The sequence below is a fragment of the Pyrus communis genome, chromosome 5 (assembly GCF_041283825.1).
Source record: "Pyrus communis isolate YQ-2024b chromosome 5, ASM4128382v1, whole genome shotgun sequence".
In the NCBI taxonomy this organism is placed as follows: Eukaryota; Viridiplantae; Streptophyta; class Magnoliopsida; order Rosales; family Rosaceae; genus Pyrus; species Pyrus communis.
The window spans coordinates 7,559,006-7,575,302 of record NC_142569.1 but is presented as its reverse complement, the minus strand read 5'-3'; the positions used below and the strand labels follow the sequence as shown (position 1 = coordinate 7,575,302).

At 34.3% G+C, this 16,297-nt stretch overlaps 2 protein-coding genes across 2 annotated transcripts; one reads left to right on the top strand and one right to left on the bottom strand.

Annotated features, from left to right (window-relative positions):
• Nucleotides 1-1,878: 1,878 nt before the first annotated feature.
• Nucleotides 1,879-3,676, bottom strand: LOC137726607 (zinc transporter 3-like). The gene is made up of 3 exons (XM_068465544.2): nt 3,000-3,676; nt 2,639-2,788; nt 1,879-2,407 (listed from the first exon to the last, which is right to left on the bottom strand). The coding sequence occupies exons 1-3, from the start codon at nt 3,567-3,569 to the stop codon at nt 2,093-2,095; spliced, it is 1,035 nt and encodes a 344-aa protein (XP_068321645.2). The 5' UTR covers nt 3,570-3,676; the 3' UTR covers nt 1,879-2,092.
• A 9,616-nt stretch (nt 3,677-13,292) lies between these two features.
• On the top strand, nt 13,293-15,695 carry QRT3 (Pectin lyase-like superfamily protein). Its single transcript, XM_068466095.2, has 3 exons — nt 13,293-13,765; nt 13,920-14,156; nt 14,406-15,695. The coding sequence occupies exons 1-3, from the start codon at nt 13,517-13,519 to the stop codon at nt 15,462-15,464; spliced, it is 1,545 nt and encodes a 514-aa protein (XP_068322196.2). The 5' UTR covers nt 13,293-13,516; the 3' UTR covers nt 15,465-15,695.
• The last annotated feature ends 602 nt before the right edge of the window (nt 15,696-16,297 follow it).

Genomic DNA, 16,297 nt, shown 5'->3' with positions numbered 1-16,297 from the left:
TAGTGTTAATAATACGAAATGGGTGTTTGGTGAGCTTCGTATGAAATAAGCACTGGACTATTTAATCCGGGCCCATTTATCTTATACCCCTCACACCCGGCTATTTACCCTGTCTAAAACCACGAGACAATTTAGTCAGGCTCGCTCTCTCCTTGCTCTCCGAATGCAGTGTCGGTCCTCCCAGGTTCCGCCCCTCCCTCATTCATCTTCTTGTTCGTCTGAATCTCGGATTATCTTCTCATTCATCTTCTTCTTCTTCCCAGGTTCCGCCCCTCCCTCTGTTTCATGGAATTTTTCTACAAATTTTGATTTCTGGGTTTTTTCATCAGCCGTTATCTAACACAACAGAGCTTTAAAGTCTGCAACTTTCTGCCATTTTCTAGAGCTTCAAAGCTTGTGAGTAATTTACTAGGTGAAAACCAAATTCAAGTTTTAAATTCAAGTTATAAATGATAGATTTTATAGAATTAAAGAGGATTAAAGACTCCTACAAAATTCATATGGATTTTAAAGAATTTGAATGGATGGTGGATTGTGGTGGAAGGATTTGAAATCCAAGGGGGTGAGGTTGGATTCTTTTTAGTCTTGGTTATAGCTCTCAAATCCCACAAAATCCACAACTTATTGAAATCCTCCAAAATCTTTTTTTTTTTAATACACTTAGATTTGAATGGATTTTAAAATCCTTTAAAATCTTTTCATTGACTACACCTAGATTTGAATGGATTCTAAAATCCTTTAAAATCTTTTAATTGACTACACTAGGATTTTAAAGTCTTTTAAAATCCTTTCAAATCCGAGTTATTTTTCTTGTTTTGCGGAAGGATTTCAAGAACCAGAGCAAGCTCCAATGGCAAAATGGCTCTCTTCTCTTTCCCAGTGAAAAACACACAAAACTCACTTCCTCTTTCTTCGCGAATCCAAGATTGTTCACCAGCTTCACCTCAAAAGCCGTCTCTAAATCCGACGGCCGCCATCAGCCCAACCTCTATCCTCGAAACGAAGTCGTTTTTGGGCCTCCAAACCCCTTTTTGTCCGAATCAAACATCCCTAGAAACCTAGAAATTTGGGGAGGGAGTGACGGGAGGAAAGGATCGGAAATCTGTGAAGAAGATCGGCAATGTGGGGAGGGAAGAGAGAAAAGTTCATCAAACAAAAAAAAGATTTGTCAAAAAAAAATTTTCTTCCCTTTTCTTATCCAGTTCAGTACCAAACACAGTATAAATAATATGATCATCAGTCTGATACTGCACCAAACGCCTGATTAATTTAGTTAGTACTATCCAGTGACTATTTATGTTATCCAACAGAAATAGTTAGTACAGTCCGAACTGCCAAACAAGGCCTTAGTGGACTTTGAAATCCTAAATGCTAACAAATAATTACAATTTATTGACCCAAACGGAAGAAGAAAAAAAAAAAAAAAAAAACGTATTTTGCATACTGTTTGTCTTTGAACCTCTCTTTGAACTTGTACCCACTCATGCTAAAAAGAACTTGGAACTTGGAGTAATTTAGATCGTGTCAGCATACATATAGAACTTTAGAGCTTAGAGCTATGTTGATAATTTTTTTAGTTTTAATTTTCTTTGATTAGAGGTAAATGAGACATGAGGCAAATAAAAAAATGAAGAAGGATGTAAGAAGCATAGTCGAGAGAATCTTGTATACGACAACTGCATGCGTGCTGCTTCTCTCTCAATCGGGTGGGACCATGGGTGGGAAGGTGGGAAGAGGGATATAGAGGACTCTCTATTTTCGTGTCGGTAGTTGTACAATCACATAGTTCAATAAGCGAACTTTACAATTTGTGAGCATGGTGGGAGAGAGATGTGGAAGATACGTATAAGAAACGATACACACAAGACTAAAACTAGGTATAAAAAAACTACAACAATTTTAGATTTGTTTCACTTTCAAATTTTTGCGTCATACATTCTCTATCATTTCTCCTCATCCCTTCCAGTCCCACCACTGTCATCTACATTTCTTCACTCATCTTTTCTCTCACATACTTCGAATCTTGAGCACAGAAAGTGAAAAATTAAGACAAAAAGACTATCAAATGAACCATTAATAAATTGAATTGTAATTATGATTCTCCCCATTTTGCCATCAGAGACATAAAACATACTCCAAGAAGAAGCGTGAAACTAGCTCCAAGTTGGAGCTTGGGATTGCTTAGCATTTTAGTATTGTTTATGAAATCAGCAGCAAGAAGATCAACAAGCGCCATGTAAATAAGAATCCCAGCAGATGCTGATAAGAGAAGCCCTTGAACAATTAGTGCAGTTGAGCTGCTCTCATTGTAGGTGTTTGATATTGCTATGCCAACAGCTATCCCAGTTGGTGAGGTGAGGGAAAAAAATACCACCATTATTGCCATGGTTTTATGACTGAACTTTGCCTGCCCAAATCATAAATCTTCTAATTAGCTTATAATTAGTATCCCAATTCAATCATGCGTTTTAACATTTTAACATGACAAGAACTAGCTAACTTAGGATACATCCACAATATGGAATTTCCCGTTACATAAAAACTCTTCTCCTACAATGGTCTAGCTAGCAGGAATTTAGGAGCATTTTTTTCTTCTTTTTTACTTGACAAAGAAATTTGTTAGCTGAGAACCGAGTACCTGGTAGATGCATCCACCAAGTCCCATGCCCTCAAAAAATTGATGGAAACTCAATGCTGCCACCAAAGGCTTGATTGTGTGTTGACTTTGACAAGCACCAAGAGATACCCCAATGATCACTGAATGAACCAGAATGCCCAATTCCAGAACCTGCATTTTGTATTGCATGGCCAATCAATTAATAATTGCGAGTCCATATGTATGTAGTCCGACAACTGGACTAGCATGTTGGTCTGCTCGCCTAATCCTTTATTGCTTTTTTTTTTTGTTTGTATAAGATAAATAAGATGTAGAGTTCGTATATGTGTATATATACAGGAAATTTAGATGCCAAGCTTCAAATACAATTTATTTGGATTACCTGTGATATGATTCGATGACGGATCAGCTCCGACGAATTTGATGCAGAACCATGAAAATGAACAGCATGATCATTTTCTTCATCACCATCAACTGGCTGAGGTTTCCTGAGCTCAGACCTCTTATGATACCCAGTAGCAATAGCTTCCATCATCAATGTCCCAATAGCTGACACCATGGCAACAAAACCTGTAAAGGGAAACCTTCTCCATGGGTTTTCACTAAGGCATGGGCTTGTCAAGCTGTCGTTAGCATCAGGAAGCACATGAACAAACCCCGTTGCTAAAATCACCCCGGCCGCAAAGGCTTTGATCAAGAGATAAAAGTCTTTTTCCGGGTGGAAAAATGGTATGTTCTTCACCAAGAATGGAAGACAAACTCCTAGTGCACCAGAAACTAGGACTGAGGCTATTGCAATTAGTTTATATCTGATCAGCAATTTAGATTCGTTTCGGTGTTCGTCTTTCTTTTCGGATGTACATGCTGAAGATGTCAAGATTGGTAGAAGAAAAATTAGGAAGAGGATGGTGAAGAAACTGTAATTTAAATCAAGTCGTCTGAACTCGATCATTGTATAAAATGGAAAGACAAAAAGAAAGTGATAAAAAAGGTAGAACTGAAGAAACTATGGTGCGAATATTTCCGTGCTCATCGCTCATACATAAAGTGATGAGTCACAAAGACAATAATTGGCGAGCCTAACATATACAGACAGAATAGAGAAAGAGGGGAGACAGATTCACAACCTTCTTACTTCCCGTGCCCTCCTGTTTTGTATGGTTACGGTTAAACAACGTCAACATTTTATATATTTTTTTTATAGAGATAATAAGATAAAAATGAATAATAATATAAAATGTTGACGTGGCTTAACTGTGACCACATAAACAAAAGAGCACGAGGGGCACGAAAAGTTAAAGGGCAGAATCTGCCTCCAGAAGGAGGCCAAATGTGTTCTTGCTCCTTGTCATGTAATGAGCAAGCAAGGTCATACATTTTTTTCAATCTATCAACCATATAGCCAAATTCCAAATTTTTGGCACTGATTACTAGAGTTATATACATTAGTGCAACGATTTCGCACTCCTGTATCAATTTGCACTCTAAATTAAATATTCACAAAATCTTTTTCTCATAGGAGTACACGAAAGTAAAAGGGCAGTGTGTTAAATTAGATGTCGCAATATATATTATTGAGAATTTTTTTTCAAGTATAATTTAGAATTCTAAGTACAAATCTTCCTCCTTATAAATTTTGAATAGAATATTAATACAGAACATGATCATTTCTTGCATATGATCCAATATTTTAATGGATATAATTTTGAGTTTTTACCTATGTGTTCCAAATCCAAATCACCCCCCTTCCTCCCTATCGCCAAATTATTGTAATAATTTTAAACATTCTCTTAATAATAATAAATTTTTTAAAAAGAAGAAAAAAGAATATGATCATTTAAATAATACTGCTTGATAACCAGAAGCGACAACTGCTAGCAGCTAGGGTATCTTATCCTCCTCTTTTCCATCAAAATGTCCGGCATGGATTGGATGCCTTCCAATTTCCAACTCTCCATAGAGAAATTTTTAATTGTGACAGGAACATAAGTGATACACCACATATTTTAATAGAAGTGGTGAGAAATTTCATTTTTTAAGTTATTAACTTTTTAACACATATATTTCATAATTTGTACAGTAACATGTGATATACCATTCCTTGTACCTGTCACATTGAAAAATCTCTCCTCGAAGTGGTAGAGAGATCAGTGGATAAGCTTTTGATTGGATGACCATCTAATTCTCAATAATACATTTTGTCTCATCACATTAGGTTTCCGGTGCTTTTGTCTGATCTTGACGAGTCTCACCATCTAATTCCATTCCATATAATTAGCAATTTGCTACACATGGCCCTTGATGTTGATATGTAATTCGATGGACTTCTCCTAATATATCAAAGCAAAAGCCACATGTTCCATGCATGCTGCATCAAGCTTCATGTGTGTGGGCTAATCCTGATTTATTCGTCCGGAATATATTGTTATTAACGACGTCCTCAATCGCCTAGATTAAAAGTGAGCCTTGGATGCATCTAAATTAGTATCAACATATAAAATGTATTACAATTATGCAGGTAAAAAACCAAAACTCAAGACTTATTATAGGTCATGTTGTCCTTCCACGTTAATTAATTAATGGATACTAGACTTAGCACCCTCTCCCTCATTCACGTTCTTTGAAATTTCGGGTGGCAGTTGGAGTTTGGTTTGAAATTGGGCAAAAAGGTTGGGTATCCATTTCAAATGGCAGGATCCGTCGACCCCTGTCAAACCCAGAATTACCCATAAATACTTCCATGCGTCTTTGTGTGTTGTAGAATAATTTTTGTGTGTTATAGAACAATTCACAGCTGGGGTGTTGCATTTTGTAAGTTGGCCCATAAGAAATCTAGTTTTAATCTTCAACAATTCGGCCGAGTCTTTTGATTTGAATACATTTTGAGTAATGTTATTCACACCATGTTTTTATATTATACTTCTATACCACCTTAAGTGACATTTGATGTGGACAGCAACATCATTTGAAAAATTTGGCATTTGATGTGGACAGCAATATCATTTGAAAAATTTACAAAACCCAAGGAAAGGGAGGAGAAAGACTCCTCGTATACCACAATCATCATTTAATTAACTAGTTTTTCAAAAGGAAGGTGTCATTAGGACTCCAAAAATCTCATTCTACACTCCTCACAAGTGTATTTTTCTTTCTAAATATGGAAAATTTGGAGTGTAAAATGAAAATTTTAGAATGCCAATAACAATTCTCTTCCTTAATTATTAGTTTATTAAATAATGAACTAAATTAAAAAATCTGATTAATTTAAATGATGTGGCTGTCCACATCAAATGTCATATAAGGTGGTATGAAAATGTGGTACAAAAACATAGTATGAATAACATTACCCATACATTTTTGCAATGGACATAGTTATTACGTATGCTTCGTTTGTTGACAAGCATTTGACCATATATTCCCCGTATTCGAACGTATATAGAACCAGAACGGTTTGAAAACGATATATTGAACATAGATTCCTCATATTCGACTATATACTAAATACTAAACAACTTCATTCACAGCTGATTACTTTTACAATCCTTCATAAACAGTTTTTCTTCAAAGCCAGAGAAAATCTCATAGCCCTTAATGCGTCCAGATTTTATACCTAAATTTTAGTTTATTGTAAGAATCCCAAATCCATATTAATTAATTATATAGAAAAAGACTAGATTTTTCAATAATCATATGGATTGGTCCTCCATTAATAACACCAAATTCTTAGTAATATATCTACTAAGGGTAATGTTAAGGGGACTATCTATTTAAACCATATTTTGTAAATTATATAATATGGTTGTTGATTATTAGATTATTAGTTAAGTGTTGATTAACGTGTTATTTCCTATCAGTGACACGTCACATAATTTATAAATTAATCAAAAAAATTAATCTACTTAAAATTACTCATCAGTCATCAACTAGACAGAAGTAAAATAAGAAAATTTCATGCCACCATAAATTGTGAGGACCAGCGCCCTTAATTAATGGGGATGGATGTTGCATGCACGATAATTCAAATGGAAGTCATGCATGCTATTGATGCACAAGCAAGAGATATAACGTCAGAAAATAATTTATCTTGTCTTTTCAATGTTGGAATATACAATCATATTCTCCACCATTTCAGTAACTAAAACATGAAATTCATGTGATCTAGATTAATTCATATGCCGGCCAGCTGAGATACGTGATTACCTGAATCATAAAAGAAAGTTCATGAGATGAATAAAACAATTACGTTCTACTTTTTATCTGAAAGAATATATGATTTCTTCCAATCAGTTTTAACTCAAGTATTATGAGTAATTGAGTTGGGGTAAGGCCGTAAGGGTAGACATCTTTGGTAACCTCCTTACTTATATATACAAGCAATTATTATTCTAGTTCAACATAATTAGTTGTTTACCAACCATATATACATGTACATCATGTTATTTTTAACAAAGCAACATTCTAAACTAATGCTTTAATTTATGGAGATGGAATTGATCAAACTCGAGTGTCTAACTCATATATATGCTACATGTACATCATGTTTTAAGTTTTATATTCTATGGACTTACTTATGTCTTAAAAAATAATAAAGACATAGCCTTTTATTGACATTGGCAAATGGTGTGACAAATTTTTCTTCCCCTTCTAGTAACTTGGTTGTTTCAAAATGTAGAAAATTAATAGAAAGCTCATCGTAATTTTTTTTCATAATAAAAAACTCTCAGACAATTTTGTTTTTCATCAAGAGCACATTTCTTATTATTAAAGAAATTTTCTTTATTATTAAGGAGCTTTTTTAATTCAACATAATTAGTTGTTTACAAACTATATATACATGTACATCATGTTATCTTTTACAAAGCAACATTCTAAACTATTATTTTAATTTATGGAGAGGGAATTCAACCAGTGTAAAAATGAGTACACTACCCCTCGTCAACTAGTCTAACTCACATATGTATGCTACACGTACATCATAGCTTAAGTTTTATATTCTATGGGTCACATAGTATTACGGTATAGTGGTACTCTTCTTCACGTGTAAGTAAAAGATTTTAGATTCGATTCTTACCAAAGGCGAATTTGAATCACACATTATTGCTAGCACATTGTGAGACTTATCTCACTCCCCCACCCCTTAATGTAGATAATTTTTTTTTTATCAAAAAATAAAATAAAAGAGTTCTATATTCTATGGACTTACATACTGCTTAAAAATAATAATAAGGACTTTTAGCCTTTTATTGACATTGGCAAATGGTGTGACAAACATTTTCTTCCCCTTCTAGTAACTTGGTTATTTCAAAATATAGAAAATTAATAAAAAGCTCCTCGTAATTTTTTTTAAAAGAAAACTCTCAGAACTTTCTTTATCATTTAGGGAACATTTGTTTATTATTTAAAACATTTTCTTTATCCTTTTAGTATAGATAATATCGTTTGTTAAAAAAAAATTACTTTCTTTATTATTAATGACTTTTTTAATTCAAAACTCTTATGAAGTGCAACTTCTTTTTGTTTTTTGTCCTTAATTATAATACAAAAAATCCCTAATAGTAAGAAAAAGTTTCAAAGTGTTTTCTGGCGAAATTTTTGTTCGTAAGGTACTTTTTATTAGTTCTCCTTTCAAAATATATTGACATGTTCAAATAAAATTTTATCAAAAATTATGAACTTCGTGTAAATAGTTATTTATTAGTCTGTCGAGGCATCTGTTCACCAAAACATCATGGTTACTAGCTTTTGTGAATTCAGTTGTCATGCTCCACACATGCCCGTTTCTTTCTTTCCTTCTTAGTTTTTTTTCCCGTCACCATATGCATAATTTAGGTGATAACTACTTCGTTTTCAGTTTTTGATTTTTAGTTTTTTTTTTAATTGAAATCTTGTTTGGTAACTACTTTCAGTTTAAAGAAAATTTAAAAATTCAAAAGTAAATAGTGAAAACTCAATGCCAATTTTTGAAAACTCAACAAAGTAGTTTTCAATTCTTGGTTTTCAAATTTCAAAAAGGTGAGAAAAACTAAAATTCAAATAGTTATCAAACTGCCCCTCTCCAAGACCATCTCCAACCCTTGGGGATAAAACTTAAAAACTTAAACAAAATTTTTTTAACCCATAACCTAGAAACTGTTTATGGCTTAAAACTATGATTTTAGCCTCTTTTTTTTTGTAACTTTTTTTTTTTCAAATAAAATTTAAGTAGATTATCTTAAATTATTTTTATGAATATTTTAACCTAAAAATATTTAAATTATGACAAATAATTAAAAAAAATACAAATACATATATAGGTATTTATAAATTTTTAAGTGAAATTTGATTTAAATAATTTCTTTAAATTATTTTAGATTTTAGATTTAATTTTGGTCCATCAAATCTCTTTTTTTTTTTTTTTTTTACCATTAGATTTGATTTCATTTTATCACAGTCGTTGGATTATAAGTAAAAACCAAAAAGGAAAAGGTTAGAAATATAATCGTATGGTGGATCTTGAATAATTTAAGCTAGACTTAATTTCTAGGAGAATCTAGCCCAAAAATATATTTTCTCCCCAAAGCTTATTTTAGCTCATGGTTGGAGATGGTTTAGAGGAGTTTTAAAGCTTATATTTTAAATTTTATCCCACAAATTGAAGATGGTGTATGAAAACCGAGTTTTCCCCACCCGCCCATAACTTTTTCTTTTTCTTTGTTAGTACATAGACATGACAAATTAGCTTCTATAATGTATGCGACATGCCCTTTAAGGGAAGGGATCTACATGTTTCAAAAAAAATGAGGACACATTCTTGACCATTAGATTGACTTTAATGAAATTATGTGGCTGAGATTAAATCACAGGTCACAGAATCTCAACTATAGAATTTCATTAAAGCCAAATGTAACAGTTAAGAGGATGTCCCTATTTTTCAAAAAAAAATAAGAATCCCTTCTCTTAAAGGCTTCATTGTATGCTATATTTAAATCCATACCAATTCATTCAACTTTGGTCGCTAATCCAACCATGAAAAAGGACCCTCGTCACTATTAATTCTTGAGCCAAATTTGTACCTTTCCAAGATTCTTATATCCAATTGACGACCAAGGAAGCAATTCATTCTTGAAGGTTTTTTTTTTTTATTTGTATAATTGTATGGTACATTTCTTTGGCGTTATACATTTTCTTTTACCTTTTTACTGAGCAACATTATCATAGTAATTAAAACCTACAAGTAAAGTGTGAATGGCAATTTCAATTAAACAAATCATATTGAAATTAGAAAATAATCAATTTGCAATATGAGAAATAATCTAAATCCTTATAAGGACATGCAAAGTTTAGTAAAACTTTTCTCACACCCTATACCATGGAGACACCGATCTTAACAAATAAAGGTAACTGATTTCACCTTTGATGTTATCACGTGAATCATATAAATTTGGCATAAGAACTGTCTTTTAATATTCTCCACACAGGCGTGCAATGAAACTGGAGCTGCATGTGAAATGTTTGGAGAGATGAAATGCATCATATACTGAATACAGTCTTCAAATATATATGATAATAAGTATACGGTTGATATATATTGTACTGTTTCAATACGATCGAACTCATTAAAAAGGGCAAAGCTAGTAGCTAGGTGGGGTAACTGGGTTGGCGTCAGCCACAAGCAAAGCAAGTTTCCAAGTTTCATTTTGCTTTCTATGGTTTCTTCAAAATGAAGAACGAGTTTGAGGTAACCTTACCCAACAGCATCAATGAAGACAGGCACCACCATGGAATTCTTTGTCTTCTCATCTCACCTTCCTCTATCATTCACTTCACTCATTAACTTATATTGTAATTCTATATTATTATTATAATTGTGGAATAACTATCAAACAATGGGTTAGGCCAACTCGCCAGAGTAGTTTCTCCGCCTCTTTACACTAGATTTCGATCTTCCTTTCTATCGATTTGACTAATTTGGAATATCTGACTGTTAAACAAGCATATCATTTTCATTTAGTTATCATGATTGTGTACATGAAAAGATAATTTTTTAGGGTTTGCTTGTCTACTAAAACAACCAAACTTACTTATACATTAAAATTAGAAAAACGAAGTGATGTGTAATAGCAAGGCAAACAAAAACAAAGAATATAGTTTGAGGGTTAGGATATCTATAGCTACCTAATATTCCCCTACTTGATTGTCGTGATGCAATTGATATTTGGTGACCTTAAGTGACAAAGCAAAGACCAAGCAATTATAGATTCATGTACGTATTGAAACTGACCCACAAGGAGGAAGGTACTCTTTGTTTTGATGCAGCTTGGTGGCCTTTCACACACTGAAAAAGTGTACTCATGCATGCCCGTGACCTTCGGTTTGTCCTTCCATCATATGGTTTGCTGCGCTTTGCATATACACAATGGTAAAGTTTTTCATAAATTAGGGTTGTGATGAAATGGTCGGAACTAAATGTTTGTTTTCTACTTGGCCACTGGTTATCATTAAAGGCAGGGCAGGGCACGACTAAATACTCCGTAAGTGTAGTACTACTGTAGTAAAACTTATAGTGTATCGATCTTTCTCGTAACTTGTTAAATCGCATGATGAGAAATAGACACAAGTGTATACACCCAATTTTGTCATAGCTGTTTTCTTCGTTTTTGCTAAAAAGAAGGATAAGAAATTTCAAGTCCAATTGGAGAATGTTAACTTTGTTTCCCCTCTTATACATGGTATATAATAAGGCGCACTATATTATTGCATTAATTAGGTGGTATATATAGTAATGTCATTTGTCCATTCTCAACTTATAGGTTTTTACTATTTTTTTTTCATAAGATGTGACCGCCGAAAATTTATTCACGAGTAGATGTGACCGAAAGAATTCTAGGGTTTGACCCCCACAACACAATACCTTATTGATTAGGATGGTAATCTGTATTCAGAAGAATATATAATGGGTTGTACTATCCATACACCTCTTTTTACTTCTCTCACACCTCTTGTTAATTTCTATCTTTTAATCTTCTTCAATTCATCCGATCTGAGGACTTAAAATTAAAAAGGTGTGAGAGAAGTAAAAAGGGGTATGTGGATATCACACCACTATATAATTTTAAGGTAAAAAAAAATGCAAAACAAAACAATTTAACCCAAAATTCTCACACCTCTTGTTAATTTCTATCTTTTAATCTTCTTCAATTCATCCGATCCGACGATTTAAAATTAAAAATGTGTGAGAGAAGTAAAAAGGGGTATGTGGATATCACACCATTATATAATTTTAAGTTAAAAAAAAATGCAAAACAAAACAATTTAAACCAAAATTTTCAAATCTAGTAAAATACATTGATATCTTGAGTCCTTGATTGCATGGAGTGTGAGCTTGGATCGAGTAAGCATGCATTTCATTATTTGAAAAATATAATCAATGCCCATCATGTGCTGATTCTATTGAATGTGTAGTTACAGATGACAGATTACAAATTACAACAGGCATTCTTTTCTTTCATAGCCCAAAGAAAAGGAGGAGGATGAACCAAAACCTCATAGGCATTCTTTGTCGTTTTACTTCTCAAATTGTGCACCAAAGACATATGATTCTTCTCAAACAATGAACCCACCCCAAGAGCAATTAGATTAAGCACCTTTTCTCATGCCAATAAATTGATTACATATGGGGTGATGTGCATTTCCTTCTTATTTGTAAATTACATTGTGAGTTTGCGACGCACAAAAAAAACTACAATATAATGAAATATAACCACATTTACATTCTCTTTGCTTGAACTTTTTCTCGAGATCATCCTGTTGCATAGAAGTTATTTTCTACAATAAAAAATGACTTATGACAAGTAAAGAACAAATATTGTAGTTCTTTCCCACTAACCTGAATCGTTTTACCGTACAAATTTCATAATCGGACTGTTCATTCTCTTTATTATCATTTATCATTTCATCTTCAGAAAATTTTATTCGATTTAGAAATCGTTACTCATTCATATAAATCAAAGAAATTGATCATTCATAACTTGTTATCATAATCATTGGTTTGTTTGACACATAAATTAACTATCTCTAAAGTGAATGCTTTTTTTATTAAATTGATCTTTAGATGATGGCAAATAGAACGAATGGTTTCGATTATTCTTTTTCGACAGTAAAATGATGCCACATTAGTGGGAAAATTCCCTTTTTGAGGAAGGGCTAAAGTTAGTGTTTCAAGATATGTTGATAAATAATATCCTGGTAGATAAGATTTTTTTTTTCAACCAATTGTGCCTCAAGTTCAAACAACACTTTTCTCTCAGTGCAACTTAGATTAGTAATACCGCTCAACATAAATATTGGTTATGAATATATAGTGTGAAGTGTGTCATTAAAAGTCAATAAATAGATCAACCAAACCCAATGAGGTGGAACTCCCACACTGGACCCAAATCAAGTACAAGGTTAGCCTGCAGGTAGCAGGTTGGCTTGCTTTGTAAAAATACCTTATAAACTTTGTCAAACTTGTTGGGGTCCCAAAAGTAAGAATCTGGTAACTGCTTACTTTTCTGTTAGAGAAAGATTAATTAACACAAAAATTAAAATCTCTCATCAGTTATGAAAACAACAAAGACAAGACGCAATTGTTTTAAGGGTTTCTCATCATCATTTCATTTGTATAAATACCAGCATTTGACGGGTGGTGTCCTTTGTATGATCCCATAATATTATCTAGGAAAACATTTGGTACCATTTTCTCAGCAAATATTAGTTAGCCCCTTCTCTTTCCATGTCCCCTTACTCCACCTTTCTCTCTTTCTGTTTTCCTCTCTCTCTCTCCCGCACATATAAAGCGATCAAATATATCCCAACTTCTTGCATCTGACATTGCTAGAAACGCAGAGAAAAACAGAGGAAAAACAGAGGAGTTTAGGTATGGAGGCAATAATGCCGAAAACGGCTCTAATATGGTCAATCTTCATGGGATTTTGCAGCTTCATCGTAATTCATGCCTACGCAGAAGATTCTCAAATGGGTTATCGTCAGTTTCCCGGTGGCAATTACAACGATCATTTGCGAAAACTGCAAGAGTTCAAGGCATCACTCATCCGCCATGATTCGATTTCTGTTGCACCATCTTCAATCCTACCCTCCCCTAGTCCTAGCCTTATTGCTCCGCCGACGGTAAGTCAATCCCTTTGCGCATAAATTATAGATTTTTATTTTGTAATTTGGTTGTTTAATTCTTGGTTATAATGTTGGGATGGAGTCTTTGTTGTTGAAATTATATGTAGCTTGTTAGTCCATGTTGTTGAAAAATGGGTGATGGTTGGTGCAGGGGAGCACTAGTCCACGTGTTTATCACGTGACATCGTACGGTGCTGATCCGACGGGGAGCAGAGACAGCACTGATGCACTTGCTCAAGCAATGGCTGATGCATTTAGAGGCCCAACTGAAGGGTTCTTGATAGAGGGAATTGCCAATCTTGGAGGTGCCCAGATCAATCTTGAGGGTGGCCTTTATCTGATCAGCAGGCCCTTGAGGTTGCCTGGAGCTGGAGTAGGAAACCTTATGGTATGCTCCAATTTACGTTATTTTCTTAAATATTGATAAAAGTCTATCATAAAGTTTCCACGAAATTCTGATACACGTGCGTTATGTCAAATGGTCATCCCATGACTCACCTTGTGGAATTTTCCTAGTCTAATATATGTTTCCTAATTGTTGGTCAAAACCATGTCAGCATCATGATTTGAATTAAGTAATGGGATTAGCTTTATGTAATACTTGTTTAACTTGAACATTCTTGTTTTTATGAAATAGATTCATGGAGGAACGTTACGCGCCTCGAATGATTTTCCAGCTGATGGTTACCTAATCGATTTATCGCCAACATCATCCGGTAACATGAAAGAAGAAACCAAAAAAGAGAGCTCAATGTCTGCACAGCTTTCATCATCATCCTACAACTATGAGTACATAACTCTCAAGGACCTATTGTTGGACTCTAACTACAGGGGAGGGGGCATTTCTGTCATAAACTCACTTAGGACCAGCATAGACAATTGTTACATAACACATTTCACCACCAATGGGATCCTAGTCCAAAGTGGCCACGAAACCTACATCCGGAATTCCTTCCTAGGGCAACACATCACCGCCGGTGGTGATCATGGCGAAAGGAACTTTTCAGGGACTGCGATTAACCTAATGGGGAATGACAATGCTGTGACAGATGTGGTGATTTTTTCCGCTGCCGTTGGCATTATGATTTCAGGTCCGGCCAACATACTTTCCGGGGTCCATTGCTACAATAAGGCCACTGGATTTGGCGGGACGGGAATTTATTTGAGATTGCCCGGGTTGACACAAACACGAATCGTGAATTCGTACATGGACTACACCGGCATTGTTGCCGAAGATCCAGTGCAGCTTGATATCTCCAATAGTTTTTTCCTTGGTGATGCATACATTGTCCTAAAATCAATAAAAGGGGTTGCCAATGGGGTCAATATTGTAAACAACATGTTTAGTGGGTTCAATAAGGGGATAGGGATTGTTCAATTGGACCAAACAAATGGGCCTTTCAAAGAGGTTGAACAAGTATATGTGGACAGGAACAATGTGAGGGGTATGAACATAAAGGGCACAGTTGGAAGGAGGTCTGTGCAAGGCAATGGGAGCTCATGGACCGTAGATTTCAATCCAATTCTCCTATTTCCTAACCTTATTCGGCACGTTCAATACACGCTAAGTTCCGGTGGCAACGCGTTCCCAAACCATGCCCTGAGGAACATGTCGAATAACCGTATTGTAATCGAGTCGAATGTGGCAGTTCCGGCTTCTGTTTTTGTGACAGTTGATCAAGGAGTGGCAAACTGAAAGCTAGCTGACCTAAATTTGTGTCAAGATTATTGACTAGACAAATTGTGAATAGGTTGGGGAGGATGGCAACATTTTGCCATTTTCTTTTTGATCATTTGCCCTTTTTTAGTCATGATTTATACTATTAATTATACCACAGAAGATATATAAATATATTCATATACATGTTGTAACTTGTAATAGTAGTTTGAGTTAAAGAAATAAACCATATACGATACATCTGTAAAACTTAGGCCACAATGTCTTGTTGCTTTGTCAAAGGTCATGTTTTGAATATGGTTCATTGCTGAATTTGTGTACTAGAAATTGACGAATCAAATAAAAGGCTTTTCTTGTTACACGTGACAATAACATTTCAACACAAGTCAAAATTTTAAATAATTAAGTAGAGATGACGAGGGTTTGAAAATCATTCGGAAACAATTTTAGAGAATTTATAAAACAAGAGCAACTTACGTGGAATAGAATGTCACGTGAAAGTAAACTCATTACATACTTTGGTGACGATATTTTACATATAGTTTTGAGAAACATGACAATGTGATATCGTGGGTGTGGACGTGTATACATAATAATAAGGGATTATACAAACAAATGTCAGGTAGAAGTTGCGTGGAGTAGGAAGCCGAGATGACCAAAAGTCCAAGCTTTTGAATCCAAAAGTCATGACTCATTCGTCAATGTTTTATTTTTTTCATACATACAAGCTACTTAGGTGCGGAGAGAGTTGAACACAGGACCTCGATGCTTGGGTAAATATTTTTGAAAAATTGATCGTTTTAATGATTCTACAACATCCAAGTGTTGAACTAACCAATTCAAAAAAAAAA

Excerpts from the sequence above, each read along its gene's own strand:
- LOC137726607 (XM_068465544.2), bottom strand. The coding sequence starts at position 3,569 with ATGATCGAGTTCAGACGACTTGATTTAAATTACAGTTTCTTCACCATC. Across the intron at positions 2,789-2,999 it reads GTCATCGAATCATATCACAG|GTTCTGGAATTGGGCATTCT; the intron begins GTAATCCAAATA and ends TACAAAATGCAG. Across the intron at positions 2,408-2,638 it reads TTGGTGGATGCATCTACCAG|GCAAAGTTCAGTCATAAAAC; the intron begins GTACTCGGTTCT and ends TGATTTGGGCAG.
- QRT3 (XM_068466095.2), top strand. The coding sequence starts at position 13,517 with ATGGAGGCAATAATGCCGAAAACGGCTCTAATATGGTCAATCTTCATG. Across the intron at positions 13,766-13,919 it reads GCCTTATTGCTCCGCCGACG|GGGAGCACTAGTCCACGTGT; the intron begins GTAAGTCAATCC and ends TGGTTGGTGCAG. Across the intron at positions 14,157-14,405 it reads CTGGAGTAGGAAACCTTATG|ATTCATGGAGGAACGTTACG; the intron begins GTATGCTCCAAT and ends TTTATGAAATAG.